General features: G+C 44.4%; 1 protein-coding gene across 1 annotated transcript in view; it reads right to left on the bottom strand.

Annotated features, from left to right (window-relative positions):
• Positions 1-6,238: 6,238 nt before the first annotated feature.
• LOC139422730 (exonuclease 3'-5' domain containing 3) overlaps positions 6,239-18,447 on the bottom strand; it is a 79,371-nt gene continuing 67,162 nt past the window's right edge. The window contains exons 20-21 of the mRNA XM_071174037.1: positions 8,120-8,186; positions 6,239-7,987 (exon numbers count right to left, since the gene is read on the bottom strand). Coding sequence (XP_071030138.1) covers positions 7,605-7,987; positions 8,120-8,186 — 450 coding nt within the window. The 3' untranslated portion in view covers positions 6,239-7,604. The remainder of the gene's footprint in view (positions 7,988-8,119; positions 8,187-18,447) is intronic.

Genomic DNA, 18,447 nt, shown 5'->3' with positions numbered 1-18,447 from the left:
GTGATGTGTAGGACTAGACAATTAGACAATAATAAGCCATAGCCCACAGTCATAGAGCTCCCCAAACTAGCCAGCAGAGATCCTAAACATCTCAGGAACATCTGTCCACTAAACAAAAAGCGGTGTCAGGCCAGTTGGAAAACATTTGCACAGAACCCTGCAGGAGCCTTTGGCCAAAGGAAAGTGTCTGGTCAGAGTTCCTGTGACGTAACGTACTGGTCTTATTCGGATTTTTTTGTTTGTTGCTTGTTTCTGTGGCTTTATCCACATGGTGTTCTTATTCAGACTCTTGAAACATTTGCTCGATACAACCAAAATACACCCTTAACATGTGGATGTAATTACGCTCCTTTGTAAAGACAGCAACGATATGTTGTGTATGTCATTTTTTTTTAAAGGGATTTTCTGTATATGGAGCAAACGAAAGCACTCAAACAATAATTGTAGATACATTTTTTTAATTAAATAAGAAAATTAATGTTTTCATGGTGATACCAAAAAAGTAATATAACATTGTCTCTAAAATGCTTAGACAGGTATATAACTATTCGTTCTATTAGTAGTCTGCATGGTATCTACTGGAGTGGAATCTTTGTCATTTTATCTCACACCATCATTCCAAATTTAGCATTTGACCCTACCCAAATCCACGTGCAATCTGTACGCAAAGTAGAATCAGCGGTCTCCATAGGATGACCAATAAACAAAAATGTGAGAGGAATGTGACAAATGTGTTGGTGCTGGTAGCGCAACGGTAATCTCCCATATTTGGAGGCCCTCCATAATTTCAAGAGGGTATCGATTCGTAACAGTCAAAACAACATTAGCCTAGTAGCGTATCCTACTTTTCAAACTTCTAAATTGACAGTTACTGAATGGTATATAATAAGCTATGTGAAATAAATACCAGATATATCCTATTTCTATTTCTGATAAACAATACAATTTTTTAAAACATTTTTATAATCGACGGAAGAGAAAACACACAAGCGTGACTTGATATTATGTGTAGAAACCGAAGAGAGTCAGGCCGTCATGTAAGATTTGGCGCCGGGGCGACAGAACAGACAGGACGGGAGGAGCCCCTAACCGCCACTGACTCAGAGCACAGGGATTCTGTGGAGCGGGCTGTGACGGTTCAATGGAGGGAGGGGCTTCAGAAGCCAATTCATTACAGCACCACGTGTTTAAGGAGCGTGGGAAAGAGGCGAGTTTTTCTTCCCAGCAAAGAAAGAGCGAGGATCAAATAACAGTGCAGCAAAAAACTGCGAGCAGGCAGCTTCTTTCTATACGCAGCGCGGCCAGGGATAGATAGACCCTGCAACCGGACAGGGACTGCCAGGCGGGGCAGTTTATTTCAGGAGGGCTGGAGAAAAAAATAGTGGTGCTAAATACTTCAAATACTAACCTACTATTCAGGGTTCATTGAAACATGTTTAAACAAAATTATACCTTCAAAGTTAAACGTAGACTGAATTGAGCACAGAACACTTCGGGGAAACCATGAGAACGCACCATGCACTTCCGTTTTAGATGATAGATTCTCCAGTCTTCTTTCCCTTGCAACAAAACGCGAATTGACCTAAATCATTTTTTTCTCTCTACAGACGGAGTCTCCCCCAGCCATACAGAGAGATCACATTTTTCGGGCAAATTGCCAAGCAACAGTTTCAAGTTTTAATGTTACATGCACAAGTACAGTGAAATGCCTTTCTTGCAATCTCAAAACCCAACAATGCAATAATCAATAATAATTGTATTAAAAGAAAAAATAAATAAGTAAGCATACTATATACAGGAAATATATTTGTAAAAGTCCGTTCCAATACCATATTTACAATGTGCAGGGATACTGAAGTGGAGGTGAGGGGACTAGGCAACGGGATATAAGCAGCTTGTATGCGAGTGGGTGTGTGTATGTACAGTCAGTATAAATGTATGTTCATATTATGTGTGTGTAAGCAAATTATGGACTGAGTGTTTGTGTGTTGGAGTGTCAGTGTGTGTATGGCCCTGTGAGTGTGCATAGAGACAGTGAAACAATTGAAATAAAAGGTACAAGGTAAACTCAGTCTGTGTAGCTATTTAGCAGTCGTATTGCTTGGCGGTAGAAGCTGTTCAAGAGCCTGTTGGTGTCAGACAGACTTGATGCCCCGGTACCTCTTGCCGTGCGGCAGTAGAGAAAATAGTCTACGACTTGGGTGGTTGGGGTCTTTAACAATTTTCCGGGCCTTCTTTTCCCACCGCCTGGTATAGAGGTCCTAGATGGCAGGGAGCTCGGTCCCAGTGATGTACTGGACCTATTTACACAAGTATTCAGACCCTTTGCTATACGACTACCGCCCCGTAGCACTCACTTCCGTCATCATGAAGTGCTTTGAGAGACTAGTCAAGGACCATATCACCTCCACCCTACCTGACACCCTAGACCCACTCCAATTTGCTTACTGCCCAAATAGGTCCACAGACGATGCAATCTCAACCACACTGCACACTGCCCTAACCCATCTGGACAAGAGGAATACCTATGTGAGAATGCTGTTCATCGACTACAGCTCGGCATTTAACACCATAGTACCCTCCAAGCTCGTCATCAAGCTCGAGACCCTGGGTCTCGACCCCGCCCTGTGCAACTGGGTACTGGACTTCCTGACGGGCCGCCCCCAGGTGGTGAGGGTAGGTAACAACATCTCCACCCCGCTGATCCTCAACACTGGGGCCCCACAAGGGTGCGTTCTGAGCCCTCTCCTGTACTCCCTGTTCACCCACAACTGCGTGGCCACGCACGCCTCCAACTCAATCATCAAGTTTGCGGACGACACAACAGTGGTAGGCTTGATTACCAACAACGACGAGACGGCCTACAGGGAGGAGGTGAGGGCCCTCGGAGTGTGGTGTCAGGAAAATAACCTCACACTCAACGTCAACAAAACTAAGGAGATGATTGTGGACTTCAGGAAACAGCAGAGGGAACACCTATCCACATCGATGGGACAGTAGTGGAGGACAAACTGAATTGGTCCACCCACACAGACAGCATCGTGAAGAAGGCGCAGCAGCGCCTCTTCAACCTCAGGAGGCTGAATAAATTTGGCTTGTCACCAAAAGCACTCACAAACGTCTACAGATGCACAATCGGGAGCATCCTGTCGGGCTGTATCACCGCCTGGTACGGCAACTGCTCCGCCCACAACCGTAAGGCTCTCCAGAGGGTAGTGAGGTCTGCACAACGCATCACTGGGGGCAAACTACCTGCCCTCCAGGACACCTACACCACCCGATGTTACAGGAAGGCCATAAAGATCATCAAGGACATCAACCACCCGAGCCACTGCCTGTTCACCCCGCTATCATCCAGAAGGCGAGGTCAGTACAGGTGCATCAAAGCTGGGACCGAGAGACTGAAAAACAGCTTCTATCTCAAGGCCTGTTAAACAGCCACCACTAACATTGAGTGGCTGCTGCCAACACACTGACTCAACTCCAGCCACTTTAATAATGGGAATTGATGGGAAATTATGTAAAATATATCACTAGCCACTTTAAACAATGCTACCTAATATAATGTTTACATACCCTACATTATTAATCTCATATGTATACGTATATACTGTACTCTATATCATCTACTGCATCTTTATGTAATACATGTATCACTAGCCACTTTAACTATGCCACTTTGTTTACATACTCCTCTCATATGTATATACTGTACTCGATACCATCTACTGTATCTTGCCTATGCCGCTCTGTACCATCACTCATTCATATATCTTTATGTACATATTCTTTATTCCTTTATACTTGTGTGTATAAGACAGTAGTTTTGGAATTGTTAGTTAGATTACTTGTTGGTTATTACTGCATTGTCGGAACTAGAAGCACAAGCATTTCGCTACACTCGCATTAACATCTGCTAACCATGTGTATGTGACAAATAAAATTAGATTTGATTTGAGACTCAACATTGACAGATGCATCCTGTTTTCATTGATCATCGTTGAGATGTTTCTACAACTTGATTGGAGTCCACCTGTTGTAAATTAAATTGATTAGACATGATTTGGAAAGGCACACACCTGTCTATATAAGGTCCCACAGTTGACAGTGCATGTCAGAGCAAAAACCAAGCCATGAGGTCCTTCCAGAAGGACAACCATCTCAGCAGCACTCCACCAATCAGGCCTCTATGGTAGAGTGGCCAGACGGAAGCCACTCCTCAGTAAAAAAGCACATGACAGCCACTTGGAGTTTGCCAAAAGGCATCTAAAGACTCTCAGACCATGAGAAACAAGATTCTCTGGTCTGATGAAACCAAGATTAAACTATTTGGCGTGATTTCTAAAAGTTTAGATAGCTGGCTAGACTAACTACCAATCTACAAATGCTTAGCTGACATGGCTAATTGAGTGACTGTGTGACTGACAAGAGAAAAAACCAAATTGCACCTGGTGTATTCTAATATTCTTCCTTATGTTGCTTTAACCTTTAACCTGCTCTGACTGACAGTTGATGAACTACTGTCACAGAAGAACAGTTGATGTACAGAGAAGCACTTTTATTTGACAAAACTAAGTACCGTAACCGTCAACTGAAGCAACAAAAGCCTTTATTATCTTGATGTTTGGTCCTTTGTGTTCATTTGTTTAGCATGGATGGATAGAGGATAAAGCAGCTCACACCTCTGTTGACCAGGGACTGAAACAGAAAGGGGGCCAGGGGACGGTTTGAGTTACCAGGTGACCTTGAGCGGTGGGTCACGCTACACCACCAGTCCCAGAGGTGGGTCACGTTACACCACCAGTCCCAGAGGTGAGCGGTCGGTCACGCTACACCACCAGTCCCAGAGGTGAGCGGTCAGTCACGCTACACCACCAGTCCCAGAGGTGAGCGGTCGGTCATGCTACACCACCAGTCCCAGAGGTGGGTCACATTACACCACCAGTCCCAGAGGTGAGCGGTCGGTCACGCTACACCACCAGTCCCAGAGGTGGGTCACATTACACCACCAGTCCCAGAGGTGGGTCACGCTACACCACCAGTCCCAGAGGTGGGTCACGCTACACCACCAGTCCCAGAGGTGGGTCACATTACACCACCAGTCCCAGAGGTGAGCGGTGGGTCACGTTACACCACCAGTCCCAGAGGTGAGCAGTCGGTCACGCTACACCACCAGTCCCAGAGGTGAGCAGTCGGTCACGTTACACCACCAGTCCCAGAGGTGAGCGGTGGGTCACATTACACCACCAGTCCCAGAGGTGGGTCACATTAAACCACCAGTCCCAGAGGTGGGTCACGCTACACCACCAGTCCCAGAGGTGGGTCACGCTACACCACCAGTCCCAGAGGTGGGTCACATTACACCACCAGTACCAGAGGTGGGTCACATTACACCACCAGTCCCAGAGGTGGGTTACATTACAACACCAGTCCCAGAGGTGAGCAGTCGGTCACGTTACACCACCAGTCCCAGAGGTGGGTCACGCTACACCACCAGTCCCAGAGGTGGGTCACGCTACACCACCAGTCCCAGAGGTGGGCCACATTACACCACCAGTCCCAGAGGTGAGCGGTGGGTCACGTTACACCACCAGTCCCAGAGGTGGGCCACATTACACCACCAGTCCCAGAGGTGAGCGGTGGGTCACGTTACACCACCAGTCCCAGAGGTGAGCGGTCGGTCACGCTACACCACCAGTCCCAGAGGTGAGCGGTCGGTCACGTTACACCACCAGTCCCAGAGGTGGGTCACATTACACCACCAGTCCCAGAGGTGAGCGGTGGGTCACGTTACACCACCAGTCCCAGAGGTGAGCGGTCGGTCACGCTACACCACCAGTCCCAGAGGTGGGTCACATTACGCCACCAGTCCCAGAGGTGAGCGGTGGGTCACGTTACACCACCAGTCCCAGAGGTGAGCGGTCGGTCACGCTACACCACCAGTCCCAGAGGTGGGTCACATTACACCACCAGTCCCAGAGGTGGGTCACGCTACACCACCAGTCCCAGATGTGGGTCACGCTGCACCACCAGTCCCAGAGGTGGGTCACATTACACCACCAGTCCCAGAGGTGAGCGGTGGGTCACGTTACACCACCAGTCCCAGAGGTGAGCGGTCGGTCATGCTACACCACCAGTCCCAGAGGCGAGCAGTCGGTCACGCTACACCACCAGTCCCAGAGGTGAGCAGTCGGTCACGCTACACCACCAGTCCCAGAGGTGAGCAGTCGGTCACGTTACACCACCAGTCCCAGAGGTGAGCGGTGGGTCACATTACACCACCAGTCCCAGAGGTGAAGTCAAGTAAACCACTATCACCATCCAATATGAGAAGTGCCTCCAGACATCTTAGGTGAGTAATAGTCTTTAGATTGCCTTTAGATTGCCTAAAAGTCTATGAAGACCTCCTGTTGAAATAGAGCAATAAGATCAGCACATAATAGCCATAGACATCCAAAACGTTATGCTAATAATTCAAGAAAAGTAAGAAAACGAACTAAGATGTTGGCTACACTCATCTCAGGCTGGTGGAAGCCTGTCTACCACCATCCTAAGATAAGGATGAAATAAATAATTGACAGAAATACGGAACGCCATCAGTGATAACGAGAGTTACCTTTTTATAAAACAACTTATTTCATAATCAACAATAAAATACAGGATTCACAGAATATAGAATAGTATGAAGCCCCTTGTCACTTATGGAAAAGTAGTTAAAATCAAACCGAGTTTAAGATGAAGAACATATACCGTACCAGTTAAGTTTTAGAAAACCATTCCAGGGTTTTTCTTATTTAAAAAAAACTATTTTCTACAATGTAGAATAATAGAATACATCAAAACTATTAAATAACACATATGGAATCATGTAGTAACCAAGGAGAGTGATGGGAGTGCTGCATCAGATGACCTGGCCTCCACAATCACCCGACCTCAACCCAATTGAGATGGTTTGTGATAAGTTGGACCGCAGAGTGAAGGAAAAGCAGCCAACAAGTGCTCAGCATGTGGGAACTCCTTCAAGACTGTTGGAAAAGCATTCCTCATGAAGCTGGTTGAGAGAATACCAAAACGGTGCAAAGCTGTTATCAAGACAAAGGGTGGCTACTTTGAAGAATCTTAAATCTTAAATATATTTTTATTTGTTTAACACTTTTATGGTTACTACATGATTCCATATGTGTTATTTCATAGTTTTGATGTCTTCACTATTATTCTACAATGTAGAAAATAAAAAAAAACTTGAATGAGTAGATGTGTCTAAACTTTTGACTGGTACTGTTTCTTCATAAAACATATACTCGTAAAAAAGCTTCCCAGACAGTAGACCGCAGTCATAACCAGATCCATTCCCACATAAAAAGACAAACCAGTCTTTCAACTCATAATAACATATGGCTTCAAAACGGAAGGACATTTGAAGCTCAAATTTGTGTTAATTCCATTGTAATAACATAACAGTCTGTAGAACGGGACGTAGTAAACTAGGAAGATAAAGTTTGACGAAATGGAAAAGCACCAAAATAGGTGTGTGAAGACAGTAATCAGTACAGTAGGCTTAGTTCAGTCAGCGGCCATTTTGATCCCTGCAAGATGGACAGAGATTAGTGGTCAGAGGTTAGGGGTCGGTCCTGTTGGGTTGAAAAACTCAGAGTATCTTCAGTATCCTCAGTGATACACAACACTTCCTGAAACTGTGACAAGACCCTGCTGAAGTGGGAGCCCTCCCAGAAGATCTTGCCACAGCCGGTGCAGATAAAGAAGAAGGGTATCCTGGGTAGCAGGCCGGGGGGCACGGTGTGCAGCTGTAACACCGCTCCCCTAGGGAAGGTGAGGGTGGAGGAGTCCAGGTCTGACAGAGGGGCCCAGCGACAATGAGGTGAGTACCTGGGGGCCCCTGGGGCCAGGAATGGGGCCGGGGAAGGGGGGTCGTCCCTGGTTTCATCCTCTGGTGGAACATGAGCCTGCTGCTGTTGTTGTAGAAACCCTGCAGAGAGGAATAGAAAACTCACTGAATAGAAAATATTTGTCCCGCAGGAACTCCATTCATTTACTTTTCTAAATTAAATGTCTCACCTTTGAAACCAAAAGGTGTCTGAGTAAGGGACAGGGAACGTACCTCTCTCCTTCAGCAGGCGTGTCATGTTTTCTCTAGGCATCTTCAGGTACTGGTCACTGTTACACACCTTGAAATACATAAAGATACTGGTCACTGTTAAGACTTCCGCATGCTTCGGTTCGGCTGACGCCTAGCCGAGAACCCAATGAGTGTTCTAGCGAACCAAACAAGTGTTTCGATCATACTCCCTTAAAAGACCTTAGCTTCAATAGTTTGTCCATTTTGAGACTCCGTAGCCAATATACACTTCCTCAAAAGTCAGAATGAATCTAAGATAGCGCAAGAAATCTGTCATTAATTGTGACGTTTTTGCAGAGATCTTAGTCGGCAGGTAGCCTAGTGGTTAGAGCTTTGGGCCAGTAACGAAAAGGTTGCTAGATCGAATCCCCAAGCTGACAAGGTAAAAATTTGTCATTCTGCCCCTGAACAAGGCAGTTAACACACTGTTCCTAGGCCATCATTGTAAATAAGAATGTGTTCTTAACTAACCTGCCTAGTTAAATAAAGGTTAAATATAAAAATAGGTCACGTGATTTGACATCTAACTGAGCTGTTTGGTACAGCACAAACCCTTAACGAACACCAGAACTAAATAAAACCTCATACAATTTAGTCACAATATAATGCAAGAACTGTTCCAAACGGTTTCGGATCGGAGGCATGCGGACGACATTACACGCCCAGCCCTCCAACACACCTTGATATACAGAAAGAAAAGTCCATATTTATCTACTGTATTACATCGGCATGGTATTCACAAGAGACATGAATGAAGCATGGAGCTGGCAACACCACATGTACTGAATAAATGTAGCTGTGTCAACTGTAAGTCACTTTGAATAAAAACATCTGCTAGCCAAAAAGAGAGCCTGTGTAAACCTTCCTCTCCAAGGTAAGGCATTTCGTGTGATGTTGTGAAGACCATCAGGCATTTCCGCAGCACCCACACACCAGACAGCAGACGAGAGTCAACCAGTGTCTACCCCACAGCCGAATGGGGGTACACACACACAACACACACCTCACCCCCCACCCAGGGGATGGAGAGGAACTGTGGAGACAGCGTTGACGCCTGGGTAGAATTCACACGTCCTTGGTGCTTTTGTGTTCTCTAGTTCTCCTGTATCCAACCCCCCTGGCAGCACACTGGTGCTAAACGCCCTGTACATACACCTGAACTCCACCCCTGTACAACAACACCACTTAAAGAAGGGGGCTGTAAATCAACAGACAGTCAGTAGAGTGAAAACAGGGTTGTATTCATTAGGGGAAAGTGGAGCAACGAAAATGAAAATGAGCGTTTCTCATTGCAAAAGTTCAGGTATTCCCTCCCCGGCTTGGTGCCTTATGAATACCAGCCAGCTCAGTTCCTGTCCTCTGTGGACAGATCTAACTATAAGGCGGTGCACAACACCATAATAACATGTATAATGATGTGTATAACATGTGTAAATTATATGATGGGCTCCCAGGTGGCGCAGCGGTCTATTTATTTAGCCTTTATTTAACTAAGCAAGTCAGTTAAGAAATAATTAGTATTTACAATGACTGCCTACCCCAGCCAAACCCTAACTCGGACGACGCTGGGCCAAATGTGCGCCACCCTATGGGACTCCCAATCACGGCCGGTTGTGATACAGCCCGGGATCGAACCAGGGTCTGTAGTGACCCCTCTAGAGCACTGAGATGAAGTGCCTTATACCGGAGCGGCAGGTAGCCTAGTGGTTAGAGCACTGGGCCAGTAACCAAAAGGTTGCTAGGTAGCCTAGTGGTTAGAGCACTGGGCCAGTAACCAAAAGGTTGCTAGATAGAATCCCCGAGCTGACAAGGTAAAAATCGGTCGTTCTGCCCCTGAACAAAGCAGTTAACCCACTGTTCCTAAGCCGTCATTGTAAATAAGAATTTGTTCTCAACTGACTTGCCTAGTTAAATTAAGGTAAAATTAAAATGATATGAGTTTGATCATTTTCTGGACTAATCATGATACTATTCTGTCTATTGCTAATACTCCTTTCTCATAGGACTCACTGTATTTTGGGCTCCCGAGTGGCGCAGCGGTCTAAGGCACTGCATCTCAGTGTTAGAGGTGTCACTACAGACTCTGGTTCAATCTCAGGCTGTATCACAACCGGCCGTGATTGGGAGTCCCATAGGGCGGTGCACAATTGGCCCAGCATCATCCGGATTAGGATTTGGCCAGGGTAGACCGTCATTGTAAAATAATAATTTGTTTTTAACTGACTTGCTTAGTTATAGAAATGTTAAATAAAATCTCTGGGGCGAGTGGTAGTAGTGGTGGGCGTCTATTTTAATAAACATACACCATCAACAATAAATCCATTATTAATATATTTTAGGTAGGTCCTAAGAAACATTGAGACTAATAAAATGTATTTTCAAAAGAATAGAATAGCATATTTTGCGTTTAATTCGGCCAATGTTACGGGTCTGTGTAGCCATTGCTGCACCATCCAAATGAAATCAATAGTTCGTTATTTTGTTCATAAACAGACTAGACACAGCTACCCGATCACAGTCAACACACATATACAGTCGTGGCCAAAAGTTTTGAGAAAGACACAAATATTAATTTTCACCAAGTTTGCTGCTTCGGTGTCTTTAGATACTTTTGTCAGATTGTTACTATGGAATAATGAAGTATAATTACAAGCATTTTCTAAGTGTCAAAGGCTTTTGTTGACAATTACATGAAGTTGATGCAAAGAGTCAATATTTGCAGTGTTGACCCTTCTTTTTCAAGACCTCTGCAAACCGCCCTGGCATGCTGTCAATTAACTTCTGGGCCACATCCTGACTGATGGCAGCCCATTCTTGCATAATCAATGCTTGGAGTTTGTCAGAATTTGTGGGGTTTTGTTTGTCCACCCGCCTCTTGAGGATTGACCACAAGTTCTCAATGGGATTAAGGTCTGGGGAGTTTCCTGGCCATGGACCCAAAATATCAATGTTTTGTTTGCCGAGCCACTTAGTTATCACTTTTGCATTATGGCAAGGTGCTCCATCAAGCTGGGAAAAAGCATTGTTCATCACCAAACTGTTCCTGGATGGTTGGGAGAAGTTGCTCTCGGAGGATGTGTTGGTACCATTCTTTATTCATGGCTGTGTTCTTAGGCAAAAGTGTGAGTGAGCCCACTCCCTTGGCTGAGAAGCAACCCCACACATAAATGGTCTCAGGATGCTTTACTGTTGGCATGACATAGGACTGATGGTAGCGCTCACCTTGTCTTCTTCGGAGAAGCATATTTCCGGATGCCCCAAACAATCGGAAAGGGATTCATCAGAGAAAACGACTTCACCCCAGTCCTCAGCAGTCCAATCCCTGTACCTTTTGCAGAATATCAGTCTGTCCCTGATGTTTTTCCTGGAGAGAAGTGGCTTCTTTGCTGCCCTTCTTAACGCCAGGCCATCCTCAAAGTATTCTCCTCACTGTGCGTGCAGATGCACTCACACCTGCCTGCTGCCATTCCTGAGCAAGCTCTGTACTGGTGGTGCCCCAATCCCGCAGTTGAATTTAATTTTATTTATTTCACCTTTATTTAACCAGGTAGGCAAGTTGAGAACAAGTTCTCATTTACAATTGCGACCTGGCCAAGATAAAGCAAAGCAGTTCGACACATACAACGACACAGTTACACATGGAATAAAACAAACATACAGTCAATAATACAGTATAAACAAGTCTATATACGATGTGAGCAAATGAGGTGAGATAAGGGAGGTAAAGGCAAAAAAAGGCCATGGTGGAAAAGTAAATACAATATAGCAAGTAAAACACTGGAATGGTAGATTTGCAATGGAAGAATGTGCAAAGTAGAAATAAAAATAATGGGGTGCAAAGGAGCAAAAATAAATAAATAAATAAAATACAGTAGGGAAAGAGGTAGTTGTTTGGGCTAAATTATAGGTGGGCTATGTACAGGTGCAGTAATCTGTGAGCTGCTCTGACAGTTGGTGCTTAAAGCTAGTGAGGGAGATAAGTGTTTCCAGTTTCAGAGATTTTTGTAGTTCGTTCCAGTCATTGGCAGCAGAGAACTGGAAGGAGAGGCGGAATCAACTTTAGGAGATGTTCCTGGCGCTTGCTGGACTTTCTTGGGTGCCCTGAAGCCTTCTTCATAACAATTTAACTGCTCTCCTTGAAGTTCTTGATGATCCAGTAAATGGTTGATTTAGGTGCAATCTTACTGGCAGCAATATCCTTGCCTGTGAAGCCCTTTTTGTGCAAAGCAATGATGACGGCACATGTTTCCTTGCAGATGACCATGGTTGACAGAGGAAGAACAATGATTCCAAGCACCACCCTCCTTTTGAAGCTTCCAGTCTGTTATTCAAACTCAATCAGCATGACAGAGCGATCTCCAGCCTTGTCCTCGTCAACACTCACACTTGTGTTAACGAGAGAATCACTGACATGATGTCAGCTGGTCCTTTTGTGGCAGGGCTGAAATGCAGTGGAAATGTTTTTGGGGATTCAGTTCATTTGCATGGCAAAGAGGGACTTTGCAATTAATTGCAATTCATCTGATCACTCTTCATAACATTCTGGAGTATATGCAAACTGCCATCATACAAACTGAGGCAGCAGACTTCGTGAAAATGTATATTTGTGTCATTCTCAAAAAAAAAAAAAAAAAAGACTACACTGATTGGACAAAACATGCACTTTCCATGACAGAATGACCAGGCGAATACAGGTGAAAGCCATGATACCTTATTGAGGTCACTTGTTAAATCCACTTCAATTCAGTGTAGATTTTTATTTTATTTTTTTTATTTTACCTTTATTTAACTAGGCAAGTCAGTTAAGAACAAATTCTTATTTTCAATGACGGCCTAGGAACAGTGGGTTAACTGCCTGTTCAGGGGCAGAACGACCTTGTCAGCTCGGGGGTTTGAACTTGCAACCTTCCAGTTACTAGTCCAACGCTCTAACCACTAGGCTACCCTGCCGCCCCAGGCTACCCTGCCGCCCCTGAAGGGGAGGCGCCAGGTTAAAGAAGGATTTTAAATCCTGGAGACAATTGAGCCATGGATTGTGTGTGTGTGTGCCATTCAGAGGGTAAAGGTGCAAGACAAAATATTTAAGTGCCTTTGAACGGGGTATGGTAGTAGGTGCCAGTCGCACCGGTTTGATTGCGTCAAGAACTGCAACGGTGCTGGGTGTTTCACGCTCAACAGTTTCCTGTGTGTATCAAGAATGGTCCACCACCCAAAGGACATCCAGACAACTTGACACAACTGTGGTAAGCATTGGAGTCAACATGGGGAAGCATCCCTGTGGAACGCTTTCAACACCTTGTAGAGTCCATGCCCTGATGAATTGAGGCTATTCTGAGGGCAAAAAGGGGGGGTCACCTCAATATTAGTATTCCTAATGTTTGGAATACTCAGTGTACATTATAGTAAAACTATAGTGGAATATAACAGAATAAAATACAATAAATTCTTCCTATACAACTTGTATCACAGGAACGTGTGGAAACTCAAACAAAAAAAATGATATTTTGAAATCGAGCCCAAGCCCATGTTTGTTTTACCCATGTTTAATCTCTTTCCTACCCTCACTCCACTATGTTAGGGAGCAGACAGAGGAGAGGGTCTGATCTTCATGACACCGATAGAAAATAATAGCAATCTTTATTTTCAAAAGCATGTCTCGTGCTCATATTTCACAACCTCTGGCTTTTAGAGTTGCCTACATGAGATCGATCAAAATGAAAGGCCTACTTTTGATTTTAGGCTACATTGTTGCATGCTAAATGTTTATGATCAGTGATAGATGAGCAAATGAATAGTTTTGCCATACGGGCTCCACTTATTTGCCCAGCCAGAAACAGATGAACCAAATAGCCTATACAGACAGATTCAATGAAACAAAATCACATTGATTGATTATCAGACAAGTCAGTGAAGTCACAGGATTTTGATCGGGAGTAAGCCTTGGCTACTAAACGACTGAAGAGCCAAATAATCCCCTTGTTAAACTACATAACATCCTGGCAAAATGTTCTGATCACTACTAATAAATGAGTCAACCAGACAAGATGATAATGAGCAGCATTCAGCTCAACTTAGCTAACATTTCCACAGCCTAATTGTAGTCTACCCAATATCCAAATGGAGATTCAGTGAAAACTGATTTATCAAGATGAGTCCCAACGCTGGTCTCAAAGCAGCGCTGACCCAATCAAAACGGTGCTGAAATGATAGTCTAGTTGACCACACGCGGATAGGCTATTGTATTACAACGATTGGATGACTTTGGGAGTTTCAGTAAGCAACAATTTGATACATGCATTCAATTGCATTACATCCAATAAAACATGTATTTGTCACATGCACCGAATACAACCTTAGTGAAGTGCTTACTTACAAGTCCTAAACCAACAATGCAGAGTAAGAAAATATCTGCTAAATAAACTAAAGTTTAAAAAAAGTTACAATAAAAAGAACAATATTGGGGCTATATACAGTGGGTACCGGTATAGAGTCAATGTGCGTGGGTACAGGTTAGTTGAGGTAATTGAGGTCATATGCACATGTAGGTTGAGTTATTAGTGACTATATATAGAGAAGCATCAGTGTAAAAAAGGGGTCAATGTAAATAGTCTGGGTGGCCATCTGATTAACTGTTTAGGAGTCTCATGGCTTGAGGGTAGAAGCTGTTAAGAAGCCTTTTGGACATTGATTTGGCGTTCCAGTACTGCTTTCTGTGTGGTAGAAGAGAGAACAGTCTGTGACTTTAGGGCCTTCCATACCTTAAGGGAACATTTTGGCATTTCGTGTATGATCAGTGAAAAAGTCCATATTGCAAATGTACGGTCCCTTACTAGACGTCCGAAATCGTTTGTAAAATTCGCGGTCGGCGTCGGGCCGTGCGGTAGGGCCAGACCTACCGGGAAGTCATCAAATGAACTTTGTCGGACATTCGGTTTCCGTTTTATAAAATAAACAAGTTTTTGACCGTTTTTCCGCTGTCCCGGAATTTCCCACAAGAGGGCATACGGAATCATATGGCAATTTGGCAAAACATCACGAATCACGACGGGGCCTTATCTCGAAAACGGAAAATATTTCGAAGCCGAAACTCGGTGAGCGTAGGTTTGGCATAATGGGCAGTTGGCCCCGAACAAGATGGCGTCCAGGCCTCGACGGTTTTTGAGTTATGGCCGTTTTTCTGGGATTAAAGGTCCTAAATGGAAATAGAGAAATTATTTTTCCACTTCAGGTCAAAGTCAAGGAGCCTCCGGTGTCAATAAAAAAAAAAACAGCCATTTATCTATCGTCATTTAAGAGAAACGGAACAATGACATCTTGGTGATGGTCACAAATAGGCGTTTTTTTTTTTCAACGGTTACAGATCCAGTTGCAGGGTGTTCATACGAATCTTTTTAAAGTGTGCTGCGGAGCTCTGCGAGATTTCTGTGATTTTCTATGATTTTCTGAAATAACACACACATACTAAACCCTCCGTAAATAACTCAGTTCTTAACGTAAAGACTTAAAACTCAGGATTCTGTAAAAACATACCCCAATGAGGATATGTGGTGAATTATAGCTTCCTGTGCCAACCGGAAGTGCCTTAAATGGTGTCTCAGGGGCTGTTTCGAAGGGTTAAAAAAGTCAGATCTGTCCAAAACTTCATATATGTGATTAGGCAACCCCCATGAACTGTAAATCAGTCATTTTTCCCCCAAAAATTCAAAGGAAAAATAAATCACACTAAAACACAAGTTGGATGGAGGGACGTATTGGGGTGCGTAGAGACAGACAGTGGCTGCAATAGTTAGCTTTGTTGGAGCTAAAAAAGAACCGTCGGACCTAGAGTTCCGAAACTTTAGAAACCTGTTCTAGACCTCCGGTCGATGGTGCGTGGTGAGTTACGTGGCTCTAGACGGTTCTCGGACCGAGAAACAGCTTCGTACATTTGCAATACCTTCAATTCATTTTGACCATTACGAAAATGACGACGTTTAGAAAAGTCTCAGAGACGCAAGGCTAGGTGCATTGAAACCGGCTCGGCCCATAGAGACGGACCCCAACGTTTCTGTCCGATAGCTCGTTCAAGGACCCCGTAGGAAGGCATGGAAAATAGTGGATTTTCAGCACCAATTAGGGTTTTTCTCGGACGCCAAATGACCTATCGAGCCGAAACTCGGGATTCGGGGTCGCCTCACATAGGACTTCACATAATGTCCGAACTGGACCCGCAGCTAGAACGTAACTATGTGTTTTACCTTTTTATTATGTTTTAAACTAAAGGCGCTGTGAATTATGGGACTGCTCTGACATATGTGATAGTTGGCTTCTAAATGAGTAGGAAAAAGTGGGTTTGGTGTCATAATGACATCTAATTGACTGATGGACACTGACTTGCTAGTTGACTTTTGTGCATTTGCAATATGTTTAAACAGAGAGGGACCATCACCAAAATGGCATTCTGAAATCAACACAAAAAATGGCATCACCATAGTCTCCAGACTGTGCTGAGTTCAACGAGCTATCCCGCTTGACCGTAGCTCGCTCGGTCTAAGCGCAACGACCATTAGAAAAGTAGGCCCAAAATGAAGCCTGCCCCACAATGTCATTTGCTTTTGATTGACAGTGAGAGAACCGTTTAGGTGAGAAGAAAAATTACACCACATGAATGTTCCTAAGGTCCTCCCGATCCGTGCAAGCCTAACCTTGACCGTGTGGCATTAACCCTTAACAGTAAAACAGTGTTTTTTGATCTCACAGAATGCAGTGTCATCTCTCCCCATAGGAATACATTGCCTGCACCCCTAATTTCAACCTGAAGTCTATATGGGTTATGAATGCCGTATGAACCTGTCTTCGGTACCAGTCCATCAGGCCACTATGAGGTCTACCTGTGTTGATTCTAAGCTTCCTGGACCAACCGGAAGTGGTTAAAATGCCCCTAAAAGTGTTTACCCATACCCTGCCTGCAGTTTGACATACATAGTGCATTCAACCCTGTGTAAATCAGTCAGTTCTTAACGTAAGGACTTAAAACTCAGGATTCTGTAACAGCATACCCCAATGACGATATGTGGTGATTTATAGCTTCCTGTGCCAACCGGAAGTGCCATAACTGGTGTCTCAGGGGCTGTTTCGAGGGGTTAAAAAAGTCTGATCTTTCCAAAACTTCATATGTGTGATTAGGCAACCCCCATGAACTGTAAATCAGTCATTTTTCCCAAAAAAAATCAAAGGAAAAAAAAATCACACTAAAACACAAGTTGGATGGAGGGACGTATTGGGGTGCGTAGAGACAGACAGTGGCTGCAATAGTTAGCTTTGTTGGAGCTAAAAAAGAACCGTCGGACCTAGAGTTCCGAAACTTTAGAAACCTGTTCTAGACCTCCGGTCGATGGTGCGTGGTGAGTTACGTGGCTCTAGACGGTTCTCGGACCGAGAAACAGCTTCGTACATTTGCAATACCTTCAATTCATTTTGACCATTACAAAAATGACGACGTTTAGAAAAGTCTCAGAGACGCAAGGCTAGGTGCATTGAAACCGGCTCGGCCCATAGAGACGGACCCCAACGTTTCTGTCCGATAGCTCGTTCAAGGACCCCGTAGCAAGGCATGGAAAATAGTGGATTTTCAGCACCAATTAGGGTTTTTCTCGGACACCAAATGACCTATCGAGCCGAAACTCGGGATTCGGGGTCGCCTCACATAGGACTTCACATGATGTCCGAACTGGACCCGCAGCTAGAACGTAACTATGTGTTTTACCTTTTTATTATGTTTTAAACTGAAGGCGCTGTGAATTATGGGCCTGCTCTGACATATGTGATAGTTGGCTACTAAATGAGTAGGAAAAAGTGGGTTTGGTGTCCATTGATATCCGTTTGGTGTCATAATGACATCTAATTGACTGATGGACACTGACTTGCTAGTTGACTTTTGTGCATTTGCAATATGTTTAAACGGAGAGGGACCATCACCAAAATGTCATTCTGAAATCAACACAAAAAATGACATCCCCATAGTCTCCAGACTGTGACGAGTTCAACGAGACGCCCCGCTTGACCGTAGCTCGTTCTGAGTGCAGCAAACTTGAAAAAAAGAAGGCCCAAAATGAAGCCTGCCCCACAATGTCATTTGATTTTGGGTGGCAGTGAGAGAACCGTTAGGGTGAGAAGCACAATTCGACCTCAGGTACGTTCCTGAGGTCCTCCCGAACCGTGCAAGCCTAAGCTTGACCGTGTGGCATTAACCCTTCACAGTAAAAAGAAGGTGTTTACTTGAAACAGCTTGCTTTGACTTCTCTCCCCATAGGAATACATTGCCTGCACCT

Source organism: Oncorhynchus clarkii, chromosome 12 (assembly GCF_045791955.1).
Source record: "Oncorhynchus clarkii lewisi isolate Uvic-CL-2024 chromosome 12, UVic_Ocla_1.0, whole genome shotgun sequence".
Taxonomy (NCBI): Eukaryota; Metazoa; Chordata; class Actinopteri; order Salmoniformes; family Salmonidae; genus Oncorhynchus; species Oncorhynchus clarkii.
This window is presented reverse-complemented; position numbering and strand designations above follow the sequence as displayed.